General features: G+C 41.1%; 1 protein-coding gene across 2 annotated transcripts; it reads right to left on the bottom strand.

The window, feature by feature from the left end:
- Positions 1–1,392: 1,392 nt before the first annotated feature.
- Positions 1,393–9,723, bottom strand: LOC131248398 (peptidyl-prolyl cis-trans isomerase FKBP53). 2 transcript variants are annotated; one of them, XM_058248669.1, is made up of 11 exons: positions 9,564–9,723; positions 9,347–9,420; positions 6,222–6,457; positions 5,657–5,799; positions 4,171–4,552; positions 3,702–4,001; positions 3,326–3,599; positions 3,003–3,090; positions 2,851–2,892; positions 2,704–2,752; positions 1,393–1,705 (listed from the first exon to the last, which is right to left on the bottom strand). In XM_058248669.1, the coding sequence occupies exons 1-11, from the start codon at positions 9,574–9,576 to the stop codon at positions 1,627–1,629; spliced, it is 1,680 nt and encodes a 559-aa protein (XP_058104652.1). In that variant the 5' UTR covers positions 9,577–9,723; the 3' UTR covers positions 1,393–1,626. The 2 variants fall into 2 exon arrangements, with proteins under 2 accessions (XP_058104652.1, XP_058104653.1); XM_058248670.1 differs by lacking the exons at positions 9,347–9,420; positions 9,564–9,723 and having other exon boundaries at positions 6,314–6,435.
- Between the last annotated feature and the right edge of the window lie 9,389 nt (positions 9,724–19,112).

The following is a 19,112-nucleotide window of genomic DNA, read 5'->3' as shown; positions in this document are numbered from 1 at the left end:
TGAAGACACAGGGTGTCCCCACCTCGTTTTTGAAGTGAGACTAATCCCTGTGAATACACGCAATCACCTACAACCACGTGTATAGGGTAAAGGAGCAAACCTATGGTGAAGACCATTTGCCCAAACCTATGGTAAAGCCAAGGTGGAGAATTCGCAAACATTGACATCTGGAACCCGTTCTCATTTCCCTCTGATTGCTCTCGTATGCATTTATTTGGATATTTTGCGTTTTAAGTCTGGCTCAAACACTGAAATTACTAAATTAATATCAAAACGGGCACGGTGGCTTCGAGATCCCTGACTGTGGGGCCCACCGTGATGCATGTTACTCACATCCACGCTGTGTCCATCTGTTTTGAAATCTCATTTTAGGACACGGTCACAAAAATGAAACAGATTCAAATTTCACGCAGATCACACCACAGGAACCAGTGGCTACTGACCGTTAAAAACTTATTGGGCGCCAGAGGAATATTTATTTGCCATCCAACCCGTTGATAGGATCAAAGGCCTGGTTGAAGGGACCAAATAAATATCATCTAGACCCAAAACTGTTGTGGCCCACAATAAATTTTTAATGGTCAATAACCAAACCACTGTTTCCTGTGGTGTGGTCCGCCTGGGATGTGGATCTGCTTCATTTTTTGGACCATGACCTAGAATGATCTGTCAAAATGGATGGATAGTGTGTATTTAAGGTACATGCATCCCAGTGGGCCACACAGGGATCCACGGAGGCAACACCCTATTAAAACATGCCAACTATAGGTTGGGCCCATGATTGGCAAGACCCAGGCCCGTTCATCAGTTTACTTGTAGAGAGGTGGAAGATCTGGCTCTTCGATAGGTAAGGCCCATGCAGACAAGTAGCATGTTCAAAGAAATAATCTTGATCCCACCCATGCATCATTAGTACATATGACCTACGATCAAGGAGGGTGGATGAAGATGCAACTGAAGGTCAAGGTTGCAGAGAAACACATGGACGATACAGTGGGGACGATCTGGACGATCCACAAGGTCCAGCCCACATTTCATGGGCTATAACACAAAACCCCCCTAAGTCATGGTTTTAAAACTCAGGCTCAGTCAGACCTGATCTGGTTCAATACAGAGTCACCTCTAACGAGTCAGGTCGAATCACCATGCATACGGTAGACTTTCTTTGGCATCACCTTTCACCATTCCCTTACCAAAACTGAGAGGATGAGTAGGATCACCTAAGCAATTATCACTCATTGGAATTATAGTTTCCACAACAGATCTCGACCGTCCATGCAGGCCTATTCATCCGAAGCTCGGTCAAAAGTATGTTTCTTTGGACCCAACGGACAACCCAGATTGATCAACTGGGGAATGCATCGGTCCATATGCAACCAGGAGCAGTATGACTAATGGTGCAATGCAAGCAGTAGAACATTTCTCTATTTAACAGATTGGCAAACTATTTTGGGTATCACATCCAAAGGGACCAAAATTCTCCAGCTATTCTGTTGGAGACTAAGAAAAGATCATTTGAGACTCACACCACTCGTCACAACAGTTTCAAAATCAAAGCCGGAACATAACAAAACATAACACAAATTAGGGAAGAAATCCTATTTTGCAAAAAAATGAACAGAATGCTTACAGGACATCAACCAACTCCACATCGAATACAAGCCATGCATTTGCTGGTATTTTGCCTGCTCCTTTAGAACCATAACTGCATCATGAAAAAAGAATATACAAGATACACGAGTGAGCAAGCTACCAGGAGCAGCAAGAAATTAAGGGTGGTGCATTTGGATGCACCACAGATACAGCCAGGTTATGGTAGGCAGCATCTGTGCTAACATTGCCTGCTCAGCATCTTGGGGGTAAAGCATGGGAAAGGGAAACTACATTAATTGGGTTTTTTCCATTTTCCTGAATCTTTTCTTACCGCATATCGTATTGGATTCATATGGGGAGCCCAAAACTGAGACAATGACAATTTGCAAGAACCACAAATGGCAACGTACCTCTCTCTCTCTCTCTCTCTCTCTCTCTCTCTCTCTCTCATCTGAATGTGGGGAGGAATTTTGTGCGTGTGAGAGAGAGAAATCGGGTGGGCCCCATCATGATGCGTTGATGACATCCACTCTGACATCAGATGCATCACCTCATGTTAGGCCCATGGCCCAAAAATCAGGCTGACTGGCCATTAAGGTGGGCCACACCAAGGGAGACAGGAGGGGGGTGTCCACCCTTGGTTTTCTACCATATATGTGGAATCTGGACCATTCTCAGTCCCTTCATCTGACATGGGTCCCATGCAAAATCAAGGGTGAGCGTTCCCCCATTCAGTGTTCCTCATTGTTTGGCCACCTAAATGTTGGATCGGCCTGATTTTTTAGCCCTGTTGCCTAAATAATATGAGTGACGAACCCGATGGTCGTAGTGGGATCCTTACTCGTGCTCCGGTGGTAGACTCCCAGGAGTTTCAACAACCGGTCAAGGGTTCGAGCATCCATAGGTGGTGAAATCCCACTACGGCGTGAGTGTGTGGGGCTGTGTGTACGTGTGTAAAAAAAAAAAAAAAAAAAAACCTGATGGTTGTAGTGGATGTCACCAATACTAGGCTGACCCAAATTTTCTCGTATGAGTCTCCCCTACGCTACAGAGTGTGTGTCTGTGTGTGGGGGGGGGGGGGGGGGGGGTTGGGTGCTCGTAGTTACATACCCCATAGATGGTGGGATGGTTAGTCTTCTTTTGTCACCAATGCGCATACCTGAGGATTTACACAGATAAAAGAGTAAATCACAAGAGGTAAATGAAAATTAAATAAATGATTCATCTTTTCAAGTAAGATGAAGTTAAGGCAGCTACCAGCAACACCAACATCCCAGCCCTTTATGACCTGACCTATACCTGTAACAAACAATCCCAGTGTTTTTCAGTCGTGCCTGTAACCATCTAAACAAACAAACAAAGAAAAAGATTTGCTTTGCAGCATAAGATTAGGTGAACTATAACAGTACCTAGACGAAACTTAAAAGGTCTTTGGCCAATATTAGAGTCAAATATCTGTCCATTCTTCTTTAGTCGGCCAATGTAGCAGACAGAGACCTGAAATCATGTCGTAGTTATCAAGTATTGTTAATCAGGCAATGTCCTCAACAGTGACCTCAAATCAAGCACGAATATCAATCAATCAAAATTTACAGGAATGTATGTATTCGTTGCTGCCTGAGCAGGCAAGTTGTGAAAAAGAACTAAAATGGCACAGGGGAATTTACTCTATTATTATTATCTAATATGATAAAATAATGGAAAAGAAAGAAAGAAAAATGGGGGGATTTACTCTATTTCCAGGGGAAGCTCTTTTGCCATCTGGTTTGCCCATTGATAGCTCCTCAATAACCAATCCATTGGAGAAGGTCCTTGCTTTCGATGGCTGTACTTCAACTTTCTGTTCAAGTGTCTCCTTAACTTCTGTCATGGCATTCCCAGACTCCACCTGGTTTGCATCGGCAGCATCATTCTCTTGGGTCTTGCTCTTCTTCTTCTTCTTCTTCTTCTTCTTAGCAACACTCTGACTATCGGCAGCAGCAGAGTCTGCATCGACAACAAGACTCCTGCACAATTAGAGAGAGAGAGAGAGAAGAAAGATAAGTCAACAAAATATAGCACATTACTGTAGTATAAAAGCAAGCAGGAACTGGATGATCAAATCTCACTTGGCATGAGGTATGTCCTCCTTTGGTTCATCCCCAACAGCAACATCTTGGTCCATGTTATCTGTCTTTGAGTCCTCTAGCTGTGATTTCTGGTCATTTAGGGCATCACTCTTGTTGTCATCTATAGCTGCATTTTGATCTGCAGTTTCCTTTTCCTCAGTTTCTAAAGTTGGTACATTAGCTTCGACTTCAGGATTTTTTTTCTCAGCTTTTTCTTTCCTTTTCTTCTTTGACTTCCCACGCTTATCAGCAGCAACTTCACCAGATGGTGTTGTGGAATCATCCATCTGCTTAGCTCCGCTGCATGCACGAGTCAAATAGGAAATATTACTAATCCTTTTTATAAATAAAAAAAAAAAAAAAGAATGAAAGAAGAAAGTACTGCTACAAATAAAAGAAACCATATTGAAATTGCTCATATATACCCAGATGGAATCTTGGGAAGAAAACAATCATGAGGAACACTAACCTCTCTGGTTCACCATCTTGATCAACGGCATCAATCTTCCTTTTCAAGCCTGTAACTTGATCGCTATTATCCTCTTGCTTCTTCTTCTTCTTCTTCTCCTTCTTCTCCTTCTTCCTGCCAGCCTCAGCTGTCTTTTTTTCCGAATTCTCCTTTGCATCTACATTCTTAACAGCAGATTTGCTTTTGGAAGTGAGAGAAAGTGGAAAACCATCTTCATCTTCGCTTTCAAGCACGGGGGCCCCAGTGCCCTTGGCGACAGTTCGAAGTTGGGAATCATCATCACCATCATCAGACTCACTAAGATGATTCTTCTCTGTAAGGTGTTTTCTAGAAGATTTGCCGTTTGCAGGTTTTTCATCATCGACTATCTCCTCAATTTTAACTGAAATGAAAACCAATAAAGAATCAAATGTTGAGACTAAAATGAAAAACAATGTGTGTGTAACATTGATGGTGCATTCGCATGCAGTATTGGGACGGATTGTGATGTATGGTTCAATGAGGTGGAAATGATGATAAAGTGATTAACTAATTCAGTATTGATTTGTGTGTGTGGGTGTTTTCTTTTTTGGGGAGAGAGAGAGAGAGAGAGAGAGAGAGAGAGAGAGAGAGAGAGAGAAGAATTGCAATTGGGAAGTCTAGTCCCTCAATATGAATACAAAGGAAGAGTAGATACCATTCTGTTAGTTCTACTTTGTTGAGCTAGTTATTGCAACAAAATTCTGAAAATGCTTTCAAACACAGCCTAAAGCTGAAAATGACACGGCAATAATTATGATTCCTGACATGTGTGAGCATGGGACAATTGGTGCAAACATTCACAATAAACATTGAAAAAACCACACGCATGTGAATACACATCATACACTAACACACAATTACACACATGAGGACACACATAATGCATACAGTGACAGACTCATACACATGCCCACAACCACTTTAAAAACTCAAAAAATCAACTTAATTATCTAGTCGGTTGGGTTGACTTGAAGACTCGATTCGACTCAACTCGATATTTAATAATTAAACTATAAACAATACTTTAGTAATGATAGGTAGTTAGAAGAGTACGAGTATAAAAATAGGCAAAGATAATTGATAGAGTAGTCCTCATACAGGCAGACACTGTTGTGTTTGTGCTTAAGAGTAATCCCACCAACAGCAACTTATAATTTTATTTAAAGATGCCTCAACTTGGGACTGATCTGTTCAAGTCATGCCGAGTCAGTTCAAGTTGACCAAGTAGGCGAGCTGAGTCAATGAGCCATGCTGAGTCTGAACTGAGTCAAGCTCACTAGCGAGTTTCACATTGACTCGGCTCGATTTCTGGATGAGTTGAGTTGACTCAGCCAAGTTTTGAGTCAAGTCACTGAGTTTTCAACTATGGTCTATCATATTTTTTAAGAACACCAATCAGCATACACGTGCCCACATACAGGCCTATCTCAGTATTTCTTAGTTTCAAAGGCAACAATCAGCATACCTCCACTATTTGGGCGAGCGGCAGAGGGAAATATATCAATATCACTGTCATCAATGAAATCATCCTCGAGCTCATCTTCGGTGTCATACTCACTAGACTGATCAGTATCAATCTCAGCAATATCCTCACCATAAGAAGAATCACTTAACCATGGTAAAGGAAAAAGGAACAAATATAACATTCAGATAACATAGATAAAAAATGCATAGGAATGGATCTATCCAAATACTGCCATTTCCTTTCTGGCCAGCATTCCATTCTGGGTGGGCCCTTTCTTTCTCCTTTTAATGGATGCTCGTGGGACCCATTCACATTGGCCCAAACTGCTCATCTTCCATCAAAGAATCCATCCATCCGATTCATGCATCTTCTCATTGTATATGGACTGCAATCTACATTTTCCTTCTAGACATACATTTTGAGGCCAACATTGCAGGCTAAGATTGTCCAAATGGGAGAATTCTTTGAAGCAACACCCACAGTGGGGACCCCACCAGATGAGCAGTCTAGATCAGCAAATGCTTTGCCTGAAATATTCAAGAAGGGAGCCATAAGCAAAGGATACGAATCTTCGCCATGCTGATCAAAACATTGATCGGTACCCAAATAGTAACCAGTAAGATGCACGCTTGTCGGTCCGACAACAGAGAAAACTACCTCATCATCCTCCTCAAATTCAAGATCCAATGGGCAAGTCTCGATCTTCTCAGGCAACAAGGAGCACAGAAGAACAGGACTTTTATCCCCCACATTACACTGAACAACACTCCTCTTAGTCGACGCTCCAGAGCCTAACACAGCCTGCAAAATCGAATGTAAAAATCCAAGATATTTCAAAACCCAATGAATGAAAAGACAAGAAAACATCATTTGGATGTTGGTAAAATCCCACTTATCCATAGGGGTTGTTTGGAAGTTCTTGTAAACAAATTACAAGAAAAGGCCTGCAACTTTTTTTTTCCTACGAAGAGTAAATGTTTACCTGTAAAGACGTAAAGTTTTCCCTCCCTCCCTCCCCCTCATATTAGCATACCATGATAAGCTAAGCTTGACGCACGTTCTAATCAAATGGGTATCAGGCCCACTAGAATATAATACATGAGAAGAAACTACAGTAAACTAGAAACTGACTGCCAATATATTATTAGAAGCTCTCACAACTCCCAAAAGATCAGCCTTCAACTAGCCTCAATTCGCTTGGTTGGCGCCCAACTAGTAATCAAATAGTGAATACTTCTTTTGATGATTTCAACAGATGAGACCTTATTTTTGAATACTCTATAGTTCCTCTGTCCATAAACACCATGAGATCCCAAATAAGCATGTTGTCTGCAAGGATTAGATGTGTCCCTTCAATGGTCCAACAAGCCATTTCGGTCACCACTCTTCTTATTGAATTGTTGAAAGACCATGTCACCCCAAATTGGGAGAGAAGAATCCACACTTTCCTATAGCCTCCTCGCAATGAAAGAATAGACAATTAATCGATTTTTCTTACACATGATGCATGTATTAGGAAAGGTCATCTTTCATTTCTTCAAATTATCTAGTGTAAGAATCGTGTTTGTTGTGGCAACCCAAGCAAACACTTTGACCCTTCAGGGGCAGGGGCTCTCCACACCCTTTTGCTTGGTGAACATGTACCAACTCTTGCCATCAGCACCTTAAAGAACTTAGCCAAGAAGTTGCTATTAGCGGACCACCTATCCATCAATGATAGATCAATATGCACATCATGCAACTTACTTAGAAGGTTAGCGAACTTCCTTTACTCATTGGAAAGATTCCTCGTCACCCTGATATTCCACAACACAGCTCCCCCCACCGCCTCAAAGCACTTTTGGAACTTTGCCACTTTGTCAATTGCTAGCTTAAATGATTCCCAGAGAGGCACTAGTAAAGGTTCATCATCTAATCACGAGTACCTCCCTAAGCGAATTGTCTTCTTCACCAACTAGAAACCATATGCATTTCCCAAATTCTTCCCCGCAACATTCAGTAATCCCTATTGTCATTATCACACCTATTTTTCAGCCCAAGGACACACCTGCAATTCAAAAGTGTTGGAGCGATTTACCAATTCAAGCTAGGGTTGTTCACGAGTCAAGCTAGCTCGAAAAACTTGCTCAACTCGGCTCGAGTCCGCTCAGATTGACTCGGCTTGAATGGCCGATTTGGGCCGAGTCAAGCTAATTATTTGAAGCTCGAGTTGAGTTCGAGCCGAGTTCGACCAGGGGGCATTTCGACTCGACTTGACTCGAACTCGACTCGACTCGAAGCTTGAACTCGAGCTCGACTCGGCTCGATTAATAAATATATTATATATTATATTAATATAAGTTTTAAGTTTTAACTTTAAAAAATTAAACAAATTAAACAAATTAAAAAATTAAAAAAATACAAACCCTAGAGTCTCTACCCGACCACATGCACCCCCTTTCCCTTTCCCTTTCCCTTTCTTTTCTTTCTCTACCCACTGCAAGCCGCACGCCTGCCCGGACTACCACCACCAGTTTTCATTTCAGCTCCACAATAGTATGATTTCAATCTCTTAAGATCTACTTCTCGAGCGAGAAACCCAAGAAATCCGAGATGGGTTCTTCTCAAATTTGTTAGAGCTTCAAGGAAATCCAATGATCTAATTGGCTAGAGCTCTTACTTGGATTTCTAATCTGTGTTCTACTCTGTTTCTTTTTTAGTACTTGGATTTCTGCTGGTGGAAGAAGATCAAGAACAAATCGGTTCTTACAGGTTTCCTCATCCGATTCGAAGCTTTGTTTGGTTTTTTCATCAGGTTTTGCTTTGATTCTCCTAAGATTTTTGAATTTTTCATCAATGGAGGATTAAGAACAGAATCCATTACTCTCTCACCCAACAAGCTTGAGCTCGACTCGAGGTAAACTCGACTTGACTCGAACCACTAGCTTGACTCGAACTCGACTCAACAGCTCTGGCAAAAAAGCCAAGCTTCAATGTTGAGCTCGAGGCCGAGCTCGAGCTCAAACTTGAGTACAGCATGGACAAGCCAAGCCGAGCTTGGCCCACCTTGACTCGACTCGGCTCGATGCCCACCTCTAATTCAAGCTCTACAGGATGTAGATACCCACATTCTATTTTCTAACTGAATACCCACATTCTATTTTCTCATTGAATACCCACATTCTATTTACTGTTGGCTTTTTGCCAGTACCCAAACATAAGAAACTATTTAGCAGGTGAATATTTTCCAAACATGACAGAATGAAACAAAGGAATTGTACCTGCATCCAAGAGACCCCTAAAACTAGGCCATTTTGCAGCATGGATTTTGGGGAGTGGATTTGGAATCCAATATTTTTAATCCATATCGTATTTGGCAACCCGGAAATCCTGGATTTCAAACCCAACTAGGATATAAAATTCTCAAAAGCGCCCATTTAAAAATCCAAGACAAAAGGTAGAGGTGCATAATCTAGATTTTGAAAACCCTCTACAACTATCATAACTGCTCCTCGTCCTCCTCTATTGGAAGTGGTCATTTTGAAATCCAAGTTTACTGGATTCCACATGATTGAAAATCCAGGCTGCCAAACACAACTGATAGAATGAAAATCTCAAGGATTGGAAATCCTGGATTTAAATTCTGAAGTTAAAAATCCAAATCCAAGGTACCAAACGAATAAAGAATACAGTCGATTTTGAAAACTTGACCTGAGAAACGTGGAGCCTGCCACGGGCTTCATCGAATTGATGGGTGTATGATTTTCCAGGCGTTATCTCAATGCCTGAAAACAAAAAATGAAGAGAATCAAATCCTACTATCTATTTCGAGAAAAAAAAATGAGAGAGAGGAAATCTGTCCTGTTTGTTTCTGAAGCTGAGATTACTGAGATTTTTCGATTTGAGAATTTTACAAAGGTATTCTTACCCCAGAAAGCCATTGCTCTCGTTTTTCTATTCGATCGCTTGCAGAAATTTTCAGCACCAGCGCTTCTCTTCCTCGACTCTCAAACGAAAAACCCTAGAAAATACGAGCCGTTCGCTATATATTGCCGGGAAAATGAATGCGAACGGGACAATAGCAGGAGCGAGGAGTGGTATCTTATGTCCCGCGCCGCGCGTATATTCGGGACCGATGCCACGTGTCCGACGATCGTGACAAGTGGAGCTCATCTGACCATTGGTCTTTGAGTCCCACCTTGGATGAATGTGGACGGTTTTTGCATTTCCGTTCTTAACCGTCCATACGTTGGTTGCAAACAGAAAAGGTGTAAGTCATCGGTGGTGGATGAAGCATACCAACGGTCTGGATTATCTATGCGTGCCCTTCCGTCTTTGTCGCGGCGGATTGCCTAATGAGTAACTCAGTAACTCCGACGGACCCACTGTGGATGTATGTTTCTTATCAACTCCGTCCATCTGTTTTTCCATATCATTTTAATGCATTTCTCCAAAACTGAAACATATCCAAAGGTCAAGCTGACCACACCACATGAAATAACAGAGACAATGACGTTCACCGTTGAAACCTTCCTAGGGCCTCAGGGATGTTTATTTTCATCCAACTTATTCATAATGTCCAACAGACATGGATAAAGGGAAAACACAAACACCAAAACTTCGGTGGCCCTAAAATGTTTTGAACGGTAAGTATTTGATTCACCCCGCTCCTCCGGTGCACTTGAGCCCTCGGATATGCTTCAATTTGGAGCCTAAAATGAGCCGTTAAAACGGGTGTGGATGAGAGATACATAACGGTGGGCCCCATATAGTCAACTCCGTACGGGATCCACTTCCCTATTTACTAGGGTCCAAGATCTAATCCATCCGTCATAAATGCCCAAGGCTAGAGCTGGGCATGTCTGACTGGATCCAGTGGATCCAACCCGATCCGACTAGATCCGAAACGAACCGACGGCCTGGATCAGTACGGATCAAGTTGGGTCATTCAAATCCGAATATTTTATGGATCGTGGTTAATCTGCACCGATCCGATCCGAATGGATCCGATCTGATCCGATTCGATCAATCCGGAGTGGATAAACCACATGCATTAACAGTGGGCCCAACAGAGTTGACTCAATACGATAAAAGAGCCGTTACGGAAGCGGATTTGCTGGTGTACCACACACCAGCTATATAGCTACTGTAGGTACATGTCGTGCGAAGACGAGTACTTACGCTCCTCGAGCTCTGAGTTGTATGAACGGTTCAAAGGAGATCAGAGTTATATGGGCCCCCATAGTGATGTATTTATTATATCTACACCGTTCATATATTTTTAGAGATCATTATAGAGCATTATCCAAAAAATGAATAATATCCAAAGATCATCTGGACCACACCACAAATAGTAGCAAAGATAATAATTTTCATCGTTCAACAATTTGCGTAGTCCACTTGATAGTTAGATCTATCTTATTTTTTGTCTCAAGCCTTAGGACGAGCTCACCAAATGGATGGACGGTTTAGATATAACATATACCCCATGATTAGACCCACAGAACTTGCTAACGTCAATACAACAGTGCACTCTGCACAGCTGCACTTTCGTGCAACGTCACTGCACTTTCGTGCACAGCACGTCAACACTTATAGAGTCATGAATGCATTCTCAGCTTTTTAAAAGGGAAGGAGAAAAAAGAGCGGGAGAAAAGAAAACGAAATGGAAAGGTGGGGACGAGGAGAAGTGAAAGAAAAGCAATGGAGCGTGCTTTGCTCCCTTTTTTTGTCAGTTTGCAGGATCAGTGGGGCCCATTTTTCAATTTGCAGCATAAGGTGGGCCCCACAGAGGAGGTCCATCGCTGAAAGGGAGATCTGTCTGCGTCATCGGAGGGCTGGGTGGGGCTCCTCTTCGGTGGCTTTCGGCCCGTCATAGCCTGTCAATTGTAGGGGGAGATGTTTCGCGCCCAGCGAGGTTTTGTAAAAAGGAGAAATGCTTCAAACTTCCCGTCACAGCACACGAAGAGGTCACTCGCGGCACGTGCCGATGCATCACGCGTGTGGGACATTAGGGCTACACACACGAAGGGCGTTCGTTAGTCATATAGACTACTGGAGATTTTCTTTCATGTCGTCGCTCAAATGGACCATATCGAAAATAGCAGCGAGGATAATGATTTTCACCGTTAAAAAATTCGATCTAAATCGTACCCAATCCGATCCGACTCGGTTTCCCTGACCAAGTCGGACTCGGTTCGGGTCAGGCTAACTGTGCATCGGATCGATTCGAGTTAGATGTCCTAGACTCGGTGCTGGATTGGATCGAGTTCGGGTCAGCTTATGTAGATTTCAGACTGAATCAGGTTGGACCCAATCCGATCTGACTCGATCCGATGCCCAGCTCTACTTAGGACTACGTAGACACCACACCTAAAAGGCTGAAACAAGATACGTCACTTTTTGATCTTTAACTTGACTATAACAATTTGTCTCCTAATAATTTGAAAGTCATTGAAAAACCAAACGGATCAAATGTGAGTATACTCAGCACGTGTCGGAGATAACCAACGGACCTGATCGGCTAACACCAAATCCAGTAGCAATTCGGTCAGGGCCGATTATCCAAACTCCAAAACCCCTAAAACTCTTAGTATGACACAACCGACATGCAAAAATGGATAAAACGAATACTCTCTACCCATGGATCACTCTTTGTATCATTTTGTCTTTTCGAATAGCGTTGTGCTAAGGTGTGAGAGGTCATATCTTCAAAGTTAGGGAAAAGTACAGTCGTCCTTGTATACAGAATGACCATAGTATTATTGGAGACAAATCCTTACCGATCACTATGATTTATAATTCATTGGAAAGGTGGTCAAATGATCTTCCTAATAAACTTAAGTTTCCTCCCATCCGAGTTATATGAAGAAGATTCGACCCGTTTATCAAAACTTCGCATTGCAGAGTGACTAAATAAAAAAAAAAAACAACTTTAGTTGTGCTTTAAACTAGTCAAACGAGATCCGATTGAAGTGATTCCAGTTGCAATGAAAAACTTATCAAGCAATGTTTCCAATGATCATAAGATCATCAAGAGCAGACCATTGGTCAAATTGTAAATAAACAATTTTATATATTGGATGGACGTATTTTCAGCACATCAAACGAGATTCGAATGAAGTGATTCTAGTATTATTAAAAAGCTTATTTGATTATCTTTCTAACAAGATAAAGATTATAAAAAAACGGATAAGTAACAAAGAAGATATGAGCGTTTAAATATTTGGAAAAAAATAAAAAATAAAAAGTATTAATTACATTTATGTGTGTGTGTGTGTGTGTGTGTGTGTGTGTGGAAATGGTTTTATGTGGTCGAGCTCATGGGGACTTCCTATGAGGTCGAGCTGTGTGGACCCCACCATGATGCGTGTCGAACATCAACACCGTACATTTTATGGGTCCCCTTTAAATGATTGGATATCCCAAAAATCAGCCATATATGGAACTCAGGTGGGTCATACCATCTAAAATCATGTGATGACATGCCTAAAACATATAAAAGTAGTTGGTAGAGCCCACCTAAATTTTGGATGCATCTGAAACTTGGTCTGACCCCTCATCCAAGTGAGACACACATAATGGATGGGCCAGATTTTTGAACCACACCTCAGTGGGCCCAACAAATGATTATGAATGTTTTAATGGGAGGGTAACCCCTCTCAACTTTTGTACATGGTGTGGCCCACAAAAGTCATCGATTGACTTGATTTTTAAGCTTGAGGCCCACCATGGAATGCTGCATCTGAGCCATGGGGTAGATGTTCGACACTCGTCAAAGTGGGGCCCACGCAATTCTACCTCATGGGAAGTCCCCATGAGCTCGACCGCATAGAACCATTTTCTATACATGTTTGTGTGTGTGTGTGTGTGTGTGTGTAACCTTTTAAACATCCTGAAGGTGGGCACCTACAAGTTAGTGCGGGCGCCCATAACATGGCCCAATGCAGTGGGTCATCAGCAACGGATGCCAATGCTATATAAGACACTTGGGTCACACAAACACATGGATGTAGGTTAAATTAGAGAGAGAGAGAGAGAGAGAGAGAGAGAGAGAGAGAGAGAGAGAGAGAGAAGGTCTGAGGGTCGGAGTTTGCTTGGAGGTGCTACCCAAAGTGCCTTAAAGATTTTCAACGTGCTAATTAGGAGTGTACATCGAGTCAAACTGGCCTTAGCTCAACTTAGCTCGGCCACTGGCTAACCTCAGCTCGAACTCGGCTCGGCTCGGTCCTTGAGCCTGACTGGTCAGCTCAGCTCGGTTCGGTCAGCAGCTCAGGCCAGCCCGGGCCGAGTTCGAGCCGAGTTCGCCAATGAGGCATTTCCAGAAACACTTGAATTGCAACTTCAAAATCCCACTCTTTTACAAATAGAAGCATGGGTTTTACATGTATTTTATCAAACACCTTCTAAGCAACATAAAAACTAAGAAAAATAAAGAGAAAAGGGGTATTTGTTTCATGTACATACCTCCTTTGCCACCAGCCACATTTCGTTGAGTCATTTTATCAAATAATTGGTGAGCAACATCAATGGCAAAGTAACCAAGTTACCGAACTGGTTCGATTCGAGTTGTATTCGATCCGAGTCAAGTCGAGCTGGGGCATGCTTGAACTCGGCTCGAACTCATTTCGAGCTCAAAAAATCAACTTGACTCGGCTCGAACTCAGCTTCGAACCGAGTTGAATCGAGCTTTTTTTAGTCGAGTCGAGCGAGCTCGGTTCGTGTATACCCCTAGTGCCGATATGCTACCCAACACAGAAGATAAAAATGGCCATCAAATGAGTCAAAAAAGTTAAGAATTTGTCCATCTTTATTTAATTTGCATTCCACTTCATACGTTTCAATTGCATTAATTACATCCATATTTTATTCTGCATTATTTTCCATCTTCCATTTTTCACTTTATTTGACTGCCCAGGATCTTAAATCCTGTAAAGTAAGGCTAGTTAGCATTTTATCTTATTTGCTATATTTTACTTTATTTGTTTACCCAGGGCCACTTGGCTCTATAATGTAAGGCTAAATAACTTTTTTTTTTTTTTTGCCTACCCGACCCACCTGGGTTATGCGAAGCATGACCAAATATAAAACGCTGAAATTTTATTAAATCCTTAAAAAATTGCAAATCTTGTGAAATAAAGACCGCACATTGTGCGGGCAGAAAATAATGCTTAAACTTTTCATTTTCTGGGACCAAAGCCCTTATTTAGAATTTACGGTCACAGACCAACTACATGAGTCACTTAAGTTAGAAAATCGTGAGATTTCCTAACTCTTAAGCGATTCTACGGTTCCTAACCGGCCGTAGATTTTATGTTTGATTTGGCTAGTGGCGACTTCAAATTAAATACATTTTTACAACCGAGTCAATAACACACATCACCCATAGTAATAAAATTAATACAAAAGCTAACAAAGTGAGGGCACCACCACGCTGGTGCGCGCGTGTGGGAGGAGGCATTCACGGCCTATTATTCAGGTTGATCAACTTAGTCAGTTGTGCCATAGTTTGCAGACCAAATGCAGAGCTTTCGAAGAGTTGGCTGGAGTTTTCTAAACCATTCACCTGTTTCTAATACTGAGGTCCACATGATGAGTGGACCAAATTAACTTTTGGAAGAAAATGTAGATGGTTGGACCAACCTAATGGATGGATTGAATCCCGCACCTATGTGTGATGGTGGTACATGTGGCACTTGCATGAGCTTTATAGCACATGCATGTGTGGTGCAGCGGTGCAACGGTTCAACGAAATGCACCATTTAGTCCTGGATGTGCCATTTGTGACAGACACGACAGCTGATTAACCATCTCTCAAACTCACTCAGGAATCAAGCTCACTTGTAAGCTGTTTTTGGAGTGGTTTCAGGTCAGACATACACAACCAGACCTGTCTGAGAGAATCGGATCCATGATTCATGTTTCCTTCAATAAGGTATCATAGAGACTTGCGTACCTGATCGGGTCCTATCAAGTTGGGTGCAAAGTAGAATTTGCAATGGGTTTCCCATTGGACATAGATTTACAATGAAGTTCCTTCCAAACTCCAAATCATACGATGATTAGAACACCGGGCGAGTTGGTCCTGAGTTTAGTTGACCTGAACAAGTCAGCCAAGTCGCCCCTAATCACCACTCCAAAAGATCCATGAAGCCTGTGGGAATATATGTGTTATATTCATTGTAATCATCTATTGCACTGGTTCATGTTTAGGATGTGAGCTAAAAAATATAGTATATTGAAAGCTCATATATCCACATTACAAGTAATAGTTGAATTGGACATCCACCATTGAAATCTTATTGGGGACCTCCATTCTATGGGAATGAGCTTTTGAATGGGTTGGATGGCATACAAACATCAGCCCAAGAAGGATTCAATTGTTGGCAATTCCATCCCCGTAGTTTCTTAGAGTACTGCATTTGTCTTATTTATTTAGGCTCATGTCTTAAAATAAGCTTGTGAAACGAATAGATGAAGTGGATGTCACATGGACATCACAACGGCCCCACAAAGTGTGTATACCAATCATTTCTTCTTCTTCTTTCTCCAGCATTTGAATGAAAATGAAACTGACACCTATCGCCCAATGCAAAGCACAAAGAAAGAGAATCACCCTCGCTCTTGCACTGGCCGAGAGTGTGATAATAGAGAGTATGAGTCTAACTAGGTTGGCTCAACTGTATCGCCCGGGTCTCAACCGATTCCGACAAGTTGGCTCAAGTCAAATGCCACCCCCAACCCTATAATTAATCCAAGCCATGGTATTGGACCAATTTGGTGGAATCCAGCCAATATTCAATGAGAGATAAACCTCTCGAGCATTTCGACCTCAATGGAGATCCTGTCTACGAGGAAGAATAGTTGGATGATCATGTCAAAATTCTAAATCTCAACGAAGGCATGATCTTCAACGAGAACCATGAATCGATGAAAGTGAGATACCTAAGGAGGATAGTGCAATTGACGAATGCCTAATATTTTACAAAGAAACCAAAGATATCGTTGTGACCATCAACGACAATGGTCGCAAAAAGATCAACATCAATGCACCCAAAAGGTGACTGCATCTTTGCGTTCCAACGTGCCGAGAAGCCATATCTATGCAAGTCAATTTTGCTCTACCAAAAACACAATGAGGTTGTGTTGAGAAGATCCTCACTAACAATTGTAACAGTCCATTCAAAAGCGTGCATGAACAAAAAATTGGTGGAAGTTCAAGCTATGTAACAAAAATCCAACATATTTGCAATGGTTTCTTGCAAAAACTGCCTTGAAGCATCTATTATAACAAGGCTTTAATTGAGTGACACAGATCTATAGCTCAAGTGATAGATTGAGTGACGATAACCTCGTTTTCACACTGAGGTCTTGGTATCCATTCCTAAGTGGGGTGTGGCTACTACTGTGTTAACCCAAAAAATTTTTTAAAAAAACTTTAATTGAGTGAAGTACAAAGATTGACAAAACCCATGGGAGTCTAATGCGACCAATTTCGTGGCAAAATTTTTCTTCGGTATTAACTTTAAATAGCCCTTAATTATGATAGTAGGAGGCCTCATTCTCAGCCCATCATGTGTGGATCATCATTTATACTCTAGAGGACTGTGATCATGTGAAAAGTGGGCCACCATCTTGCTCCTACATGAAGAGTTTCTGGTTAAGATTCCAAACTCAACCTAATTTCTTTTAAAGAGATTTCTCTTTAGTTATTATTATTATTATTATTATACCACAATTCCTCTGTAATTCAAGCAAAGCAATGCTTCCAAGAATTAAAAAACATGGTGGAGTGCTCTTGGAGGATTGAAATTACAAAATTTCTTCTACTTGTTTTTTCCTTAAAAAAGGTAAGGTGATAAAGTCAAGAACGTATATGGCATCCAATCCCTCCAGTAGATGAATTCTATGCAAAAATCAGACAAACAAAATTCTAGCAGATGCAAGCAGAAGGTGGGTCATACTATAAAAATAATATACATTGCCTGGGAACATCCAAATTCACGTGCAACCCATTTGATCATCCTATAGACCAGATCTTTTGTTCAAGTGATCATCATGATGGGGTGCATATGTTAGACAGGTTGAATGTCATACACATGCCACATCGAACCCTCAATTCTAAGCTTTGTCACTTTTTTAAAGAAAAAATACATGGGGTAATTTACTAGTTTCATTCCTCGAGAAACTGTATTTCGTGAAGTCCGAATTTCGAAGGAATTTTCTGGTAAAAATCCCATTTCTCTTAGTTTTAAATTATCTAGATAAAATAAAGGTCGAATTTACTATTTTTGTCACTTATATTGCAGCCTACTTTTGGAATATTAAAACGATGTCAAAGTAATGTAAAATTGGACCCTTTTGAAATTCTATTTAGTTTTATAACAAGCCTAAGCTCATGCAATTTTGATACCATTATGCGGAAGTCATGGCTAATTTTCTAAGGATTTATATGATTGTAATGGTATTCCAACTCAGAGAGCTAGGGTTAGCTTAGAACTTTGTTAGCTTGAAGACTAAGCAATCAAACCTCTATGCATATCATGTAATCTTAAATTTCTAATAATCTAGAAGTTTTGTTTTAACCGCTAAAAATAGAGAATTCAGTTTTCTCCCTAAATTTCCAGCAAGGGTATGAACATTTGCTAATGGGTTATGCTTGATTCTATCAAGCTAGTCGTAGATCTCTCAAAATATTGTAATGGAATTCCAACTTAGAGAGTTAGGGTTAGCTTAGAACTTTGTTAACCTCAAGGCCAAGCAATTAAACCTCTAGTCATATCATGTAATCTTGAATTTTAATAATATAATAATATTAATGTTTTGTTTTAACTATTAAAAATAGACAGTTCAGTTTTCTCCGTAAAATTTCAGCAAGGGTGTCCACATTTGGTAACGGGTTACGCTTGATCTTATCGAGCTACTCATGGATCTCTCATAATCGAGGTCTTGGTCAATTTATCATTGAGTTGCTCACTGAATCCTGTCTATTTTTACACTGATTCGCTCACTGAATCCTGTCTATTTTTACACTGATTTTGGCCAACGTTTCCGCTCTGCACTTGTTGCAACTGTCCATTTGGATGAATAGGCCTGCATTATATAGTGGGCCCTGTAATTTCAATGATTCAAATCACTAAAAATGTTCTCCACTTGTACAAAATATAAGGAGAACAGGTGGGGATGAAACAAGGTTGCTGATGGTTTGGAGGACTTCCATTGAACTATGGGTCAAACCCGCTTGGTTTCAAGGTCTGACCATTGTCCTTCAAACACCACCTACCATTGAGCTATATATGTGAATCCAAAGGATTTTGGTGGAAATCTTATTTCTATATAAAGTGGAATATGAGAAGAAAGTACGTTAAACAATTTTTTTAAATGAGCAATGTTACCTCCAATGCATAACCATCATGCCTTCTTGTTGTGGTTGCTTTATTTCCTTTCACCATATGCAAATTGATTTGATGACCATTTT

The sequence above is a fragment of the Magnolia sinica genome, chromosome 6 (genome assembly GCF_029962835.1).
Source record: "Magnolia sinica isolate HGM2019 chromosome 6, MsV1, whole genome shotgun sequence".
Taxonomy (NCBI): Eukaryota; Viridiplantae; Streptophyta; class Magnoliopsida; order Magnoliales; family Magnoliaceae; genus Magnolia; species Magnolia sinica.
This window is presented reverse-complemented; position numbering and strand designations above follow the sequence as displayed.

Bases quoted from the DNA above. Each gene is read 5' to 3' on its own strand.
- LOC131248398 (XM_058248669.1), bottom strand. The intron at 4,553-5,656 runs GTATGCTGATTG...TTTTCATTTCAG, and splicing joins CGCTCGCCCAAATAGTGGAG to TTAAAATTGAGGAGATAGTC. The intron at 1,706-2,703 runs GTATGTAACTAC...TTCATGATGCAG, and splicing joins ACCATCCCACCATCTATGGG to TTATGGTTCTAAAGGAGCAG.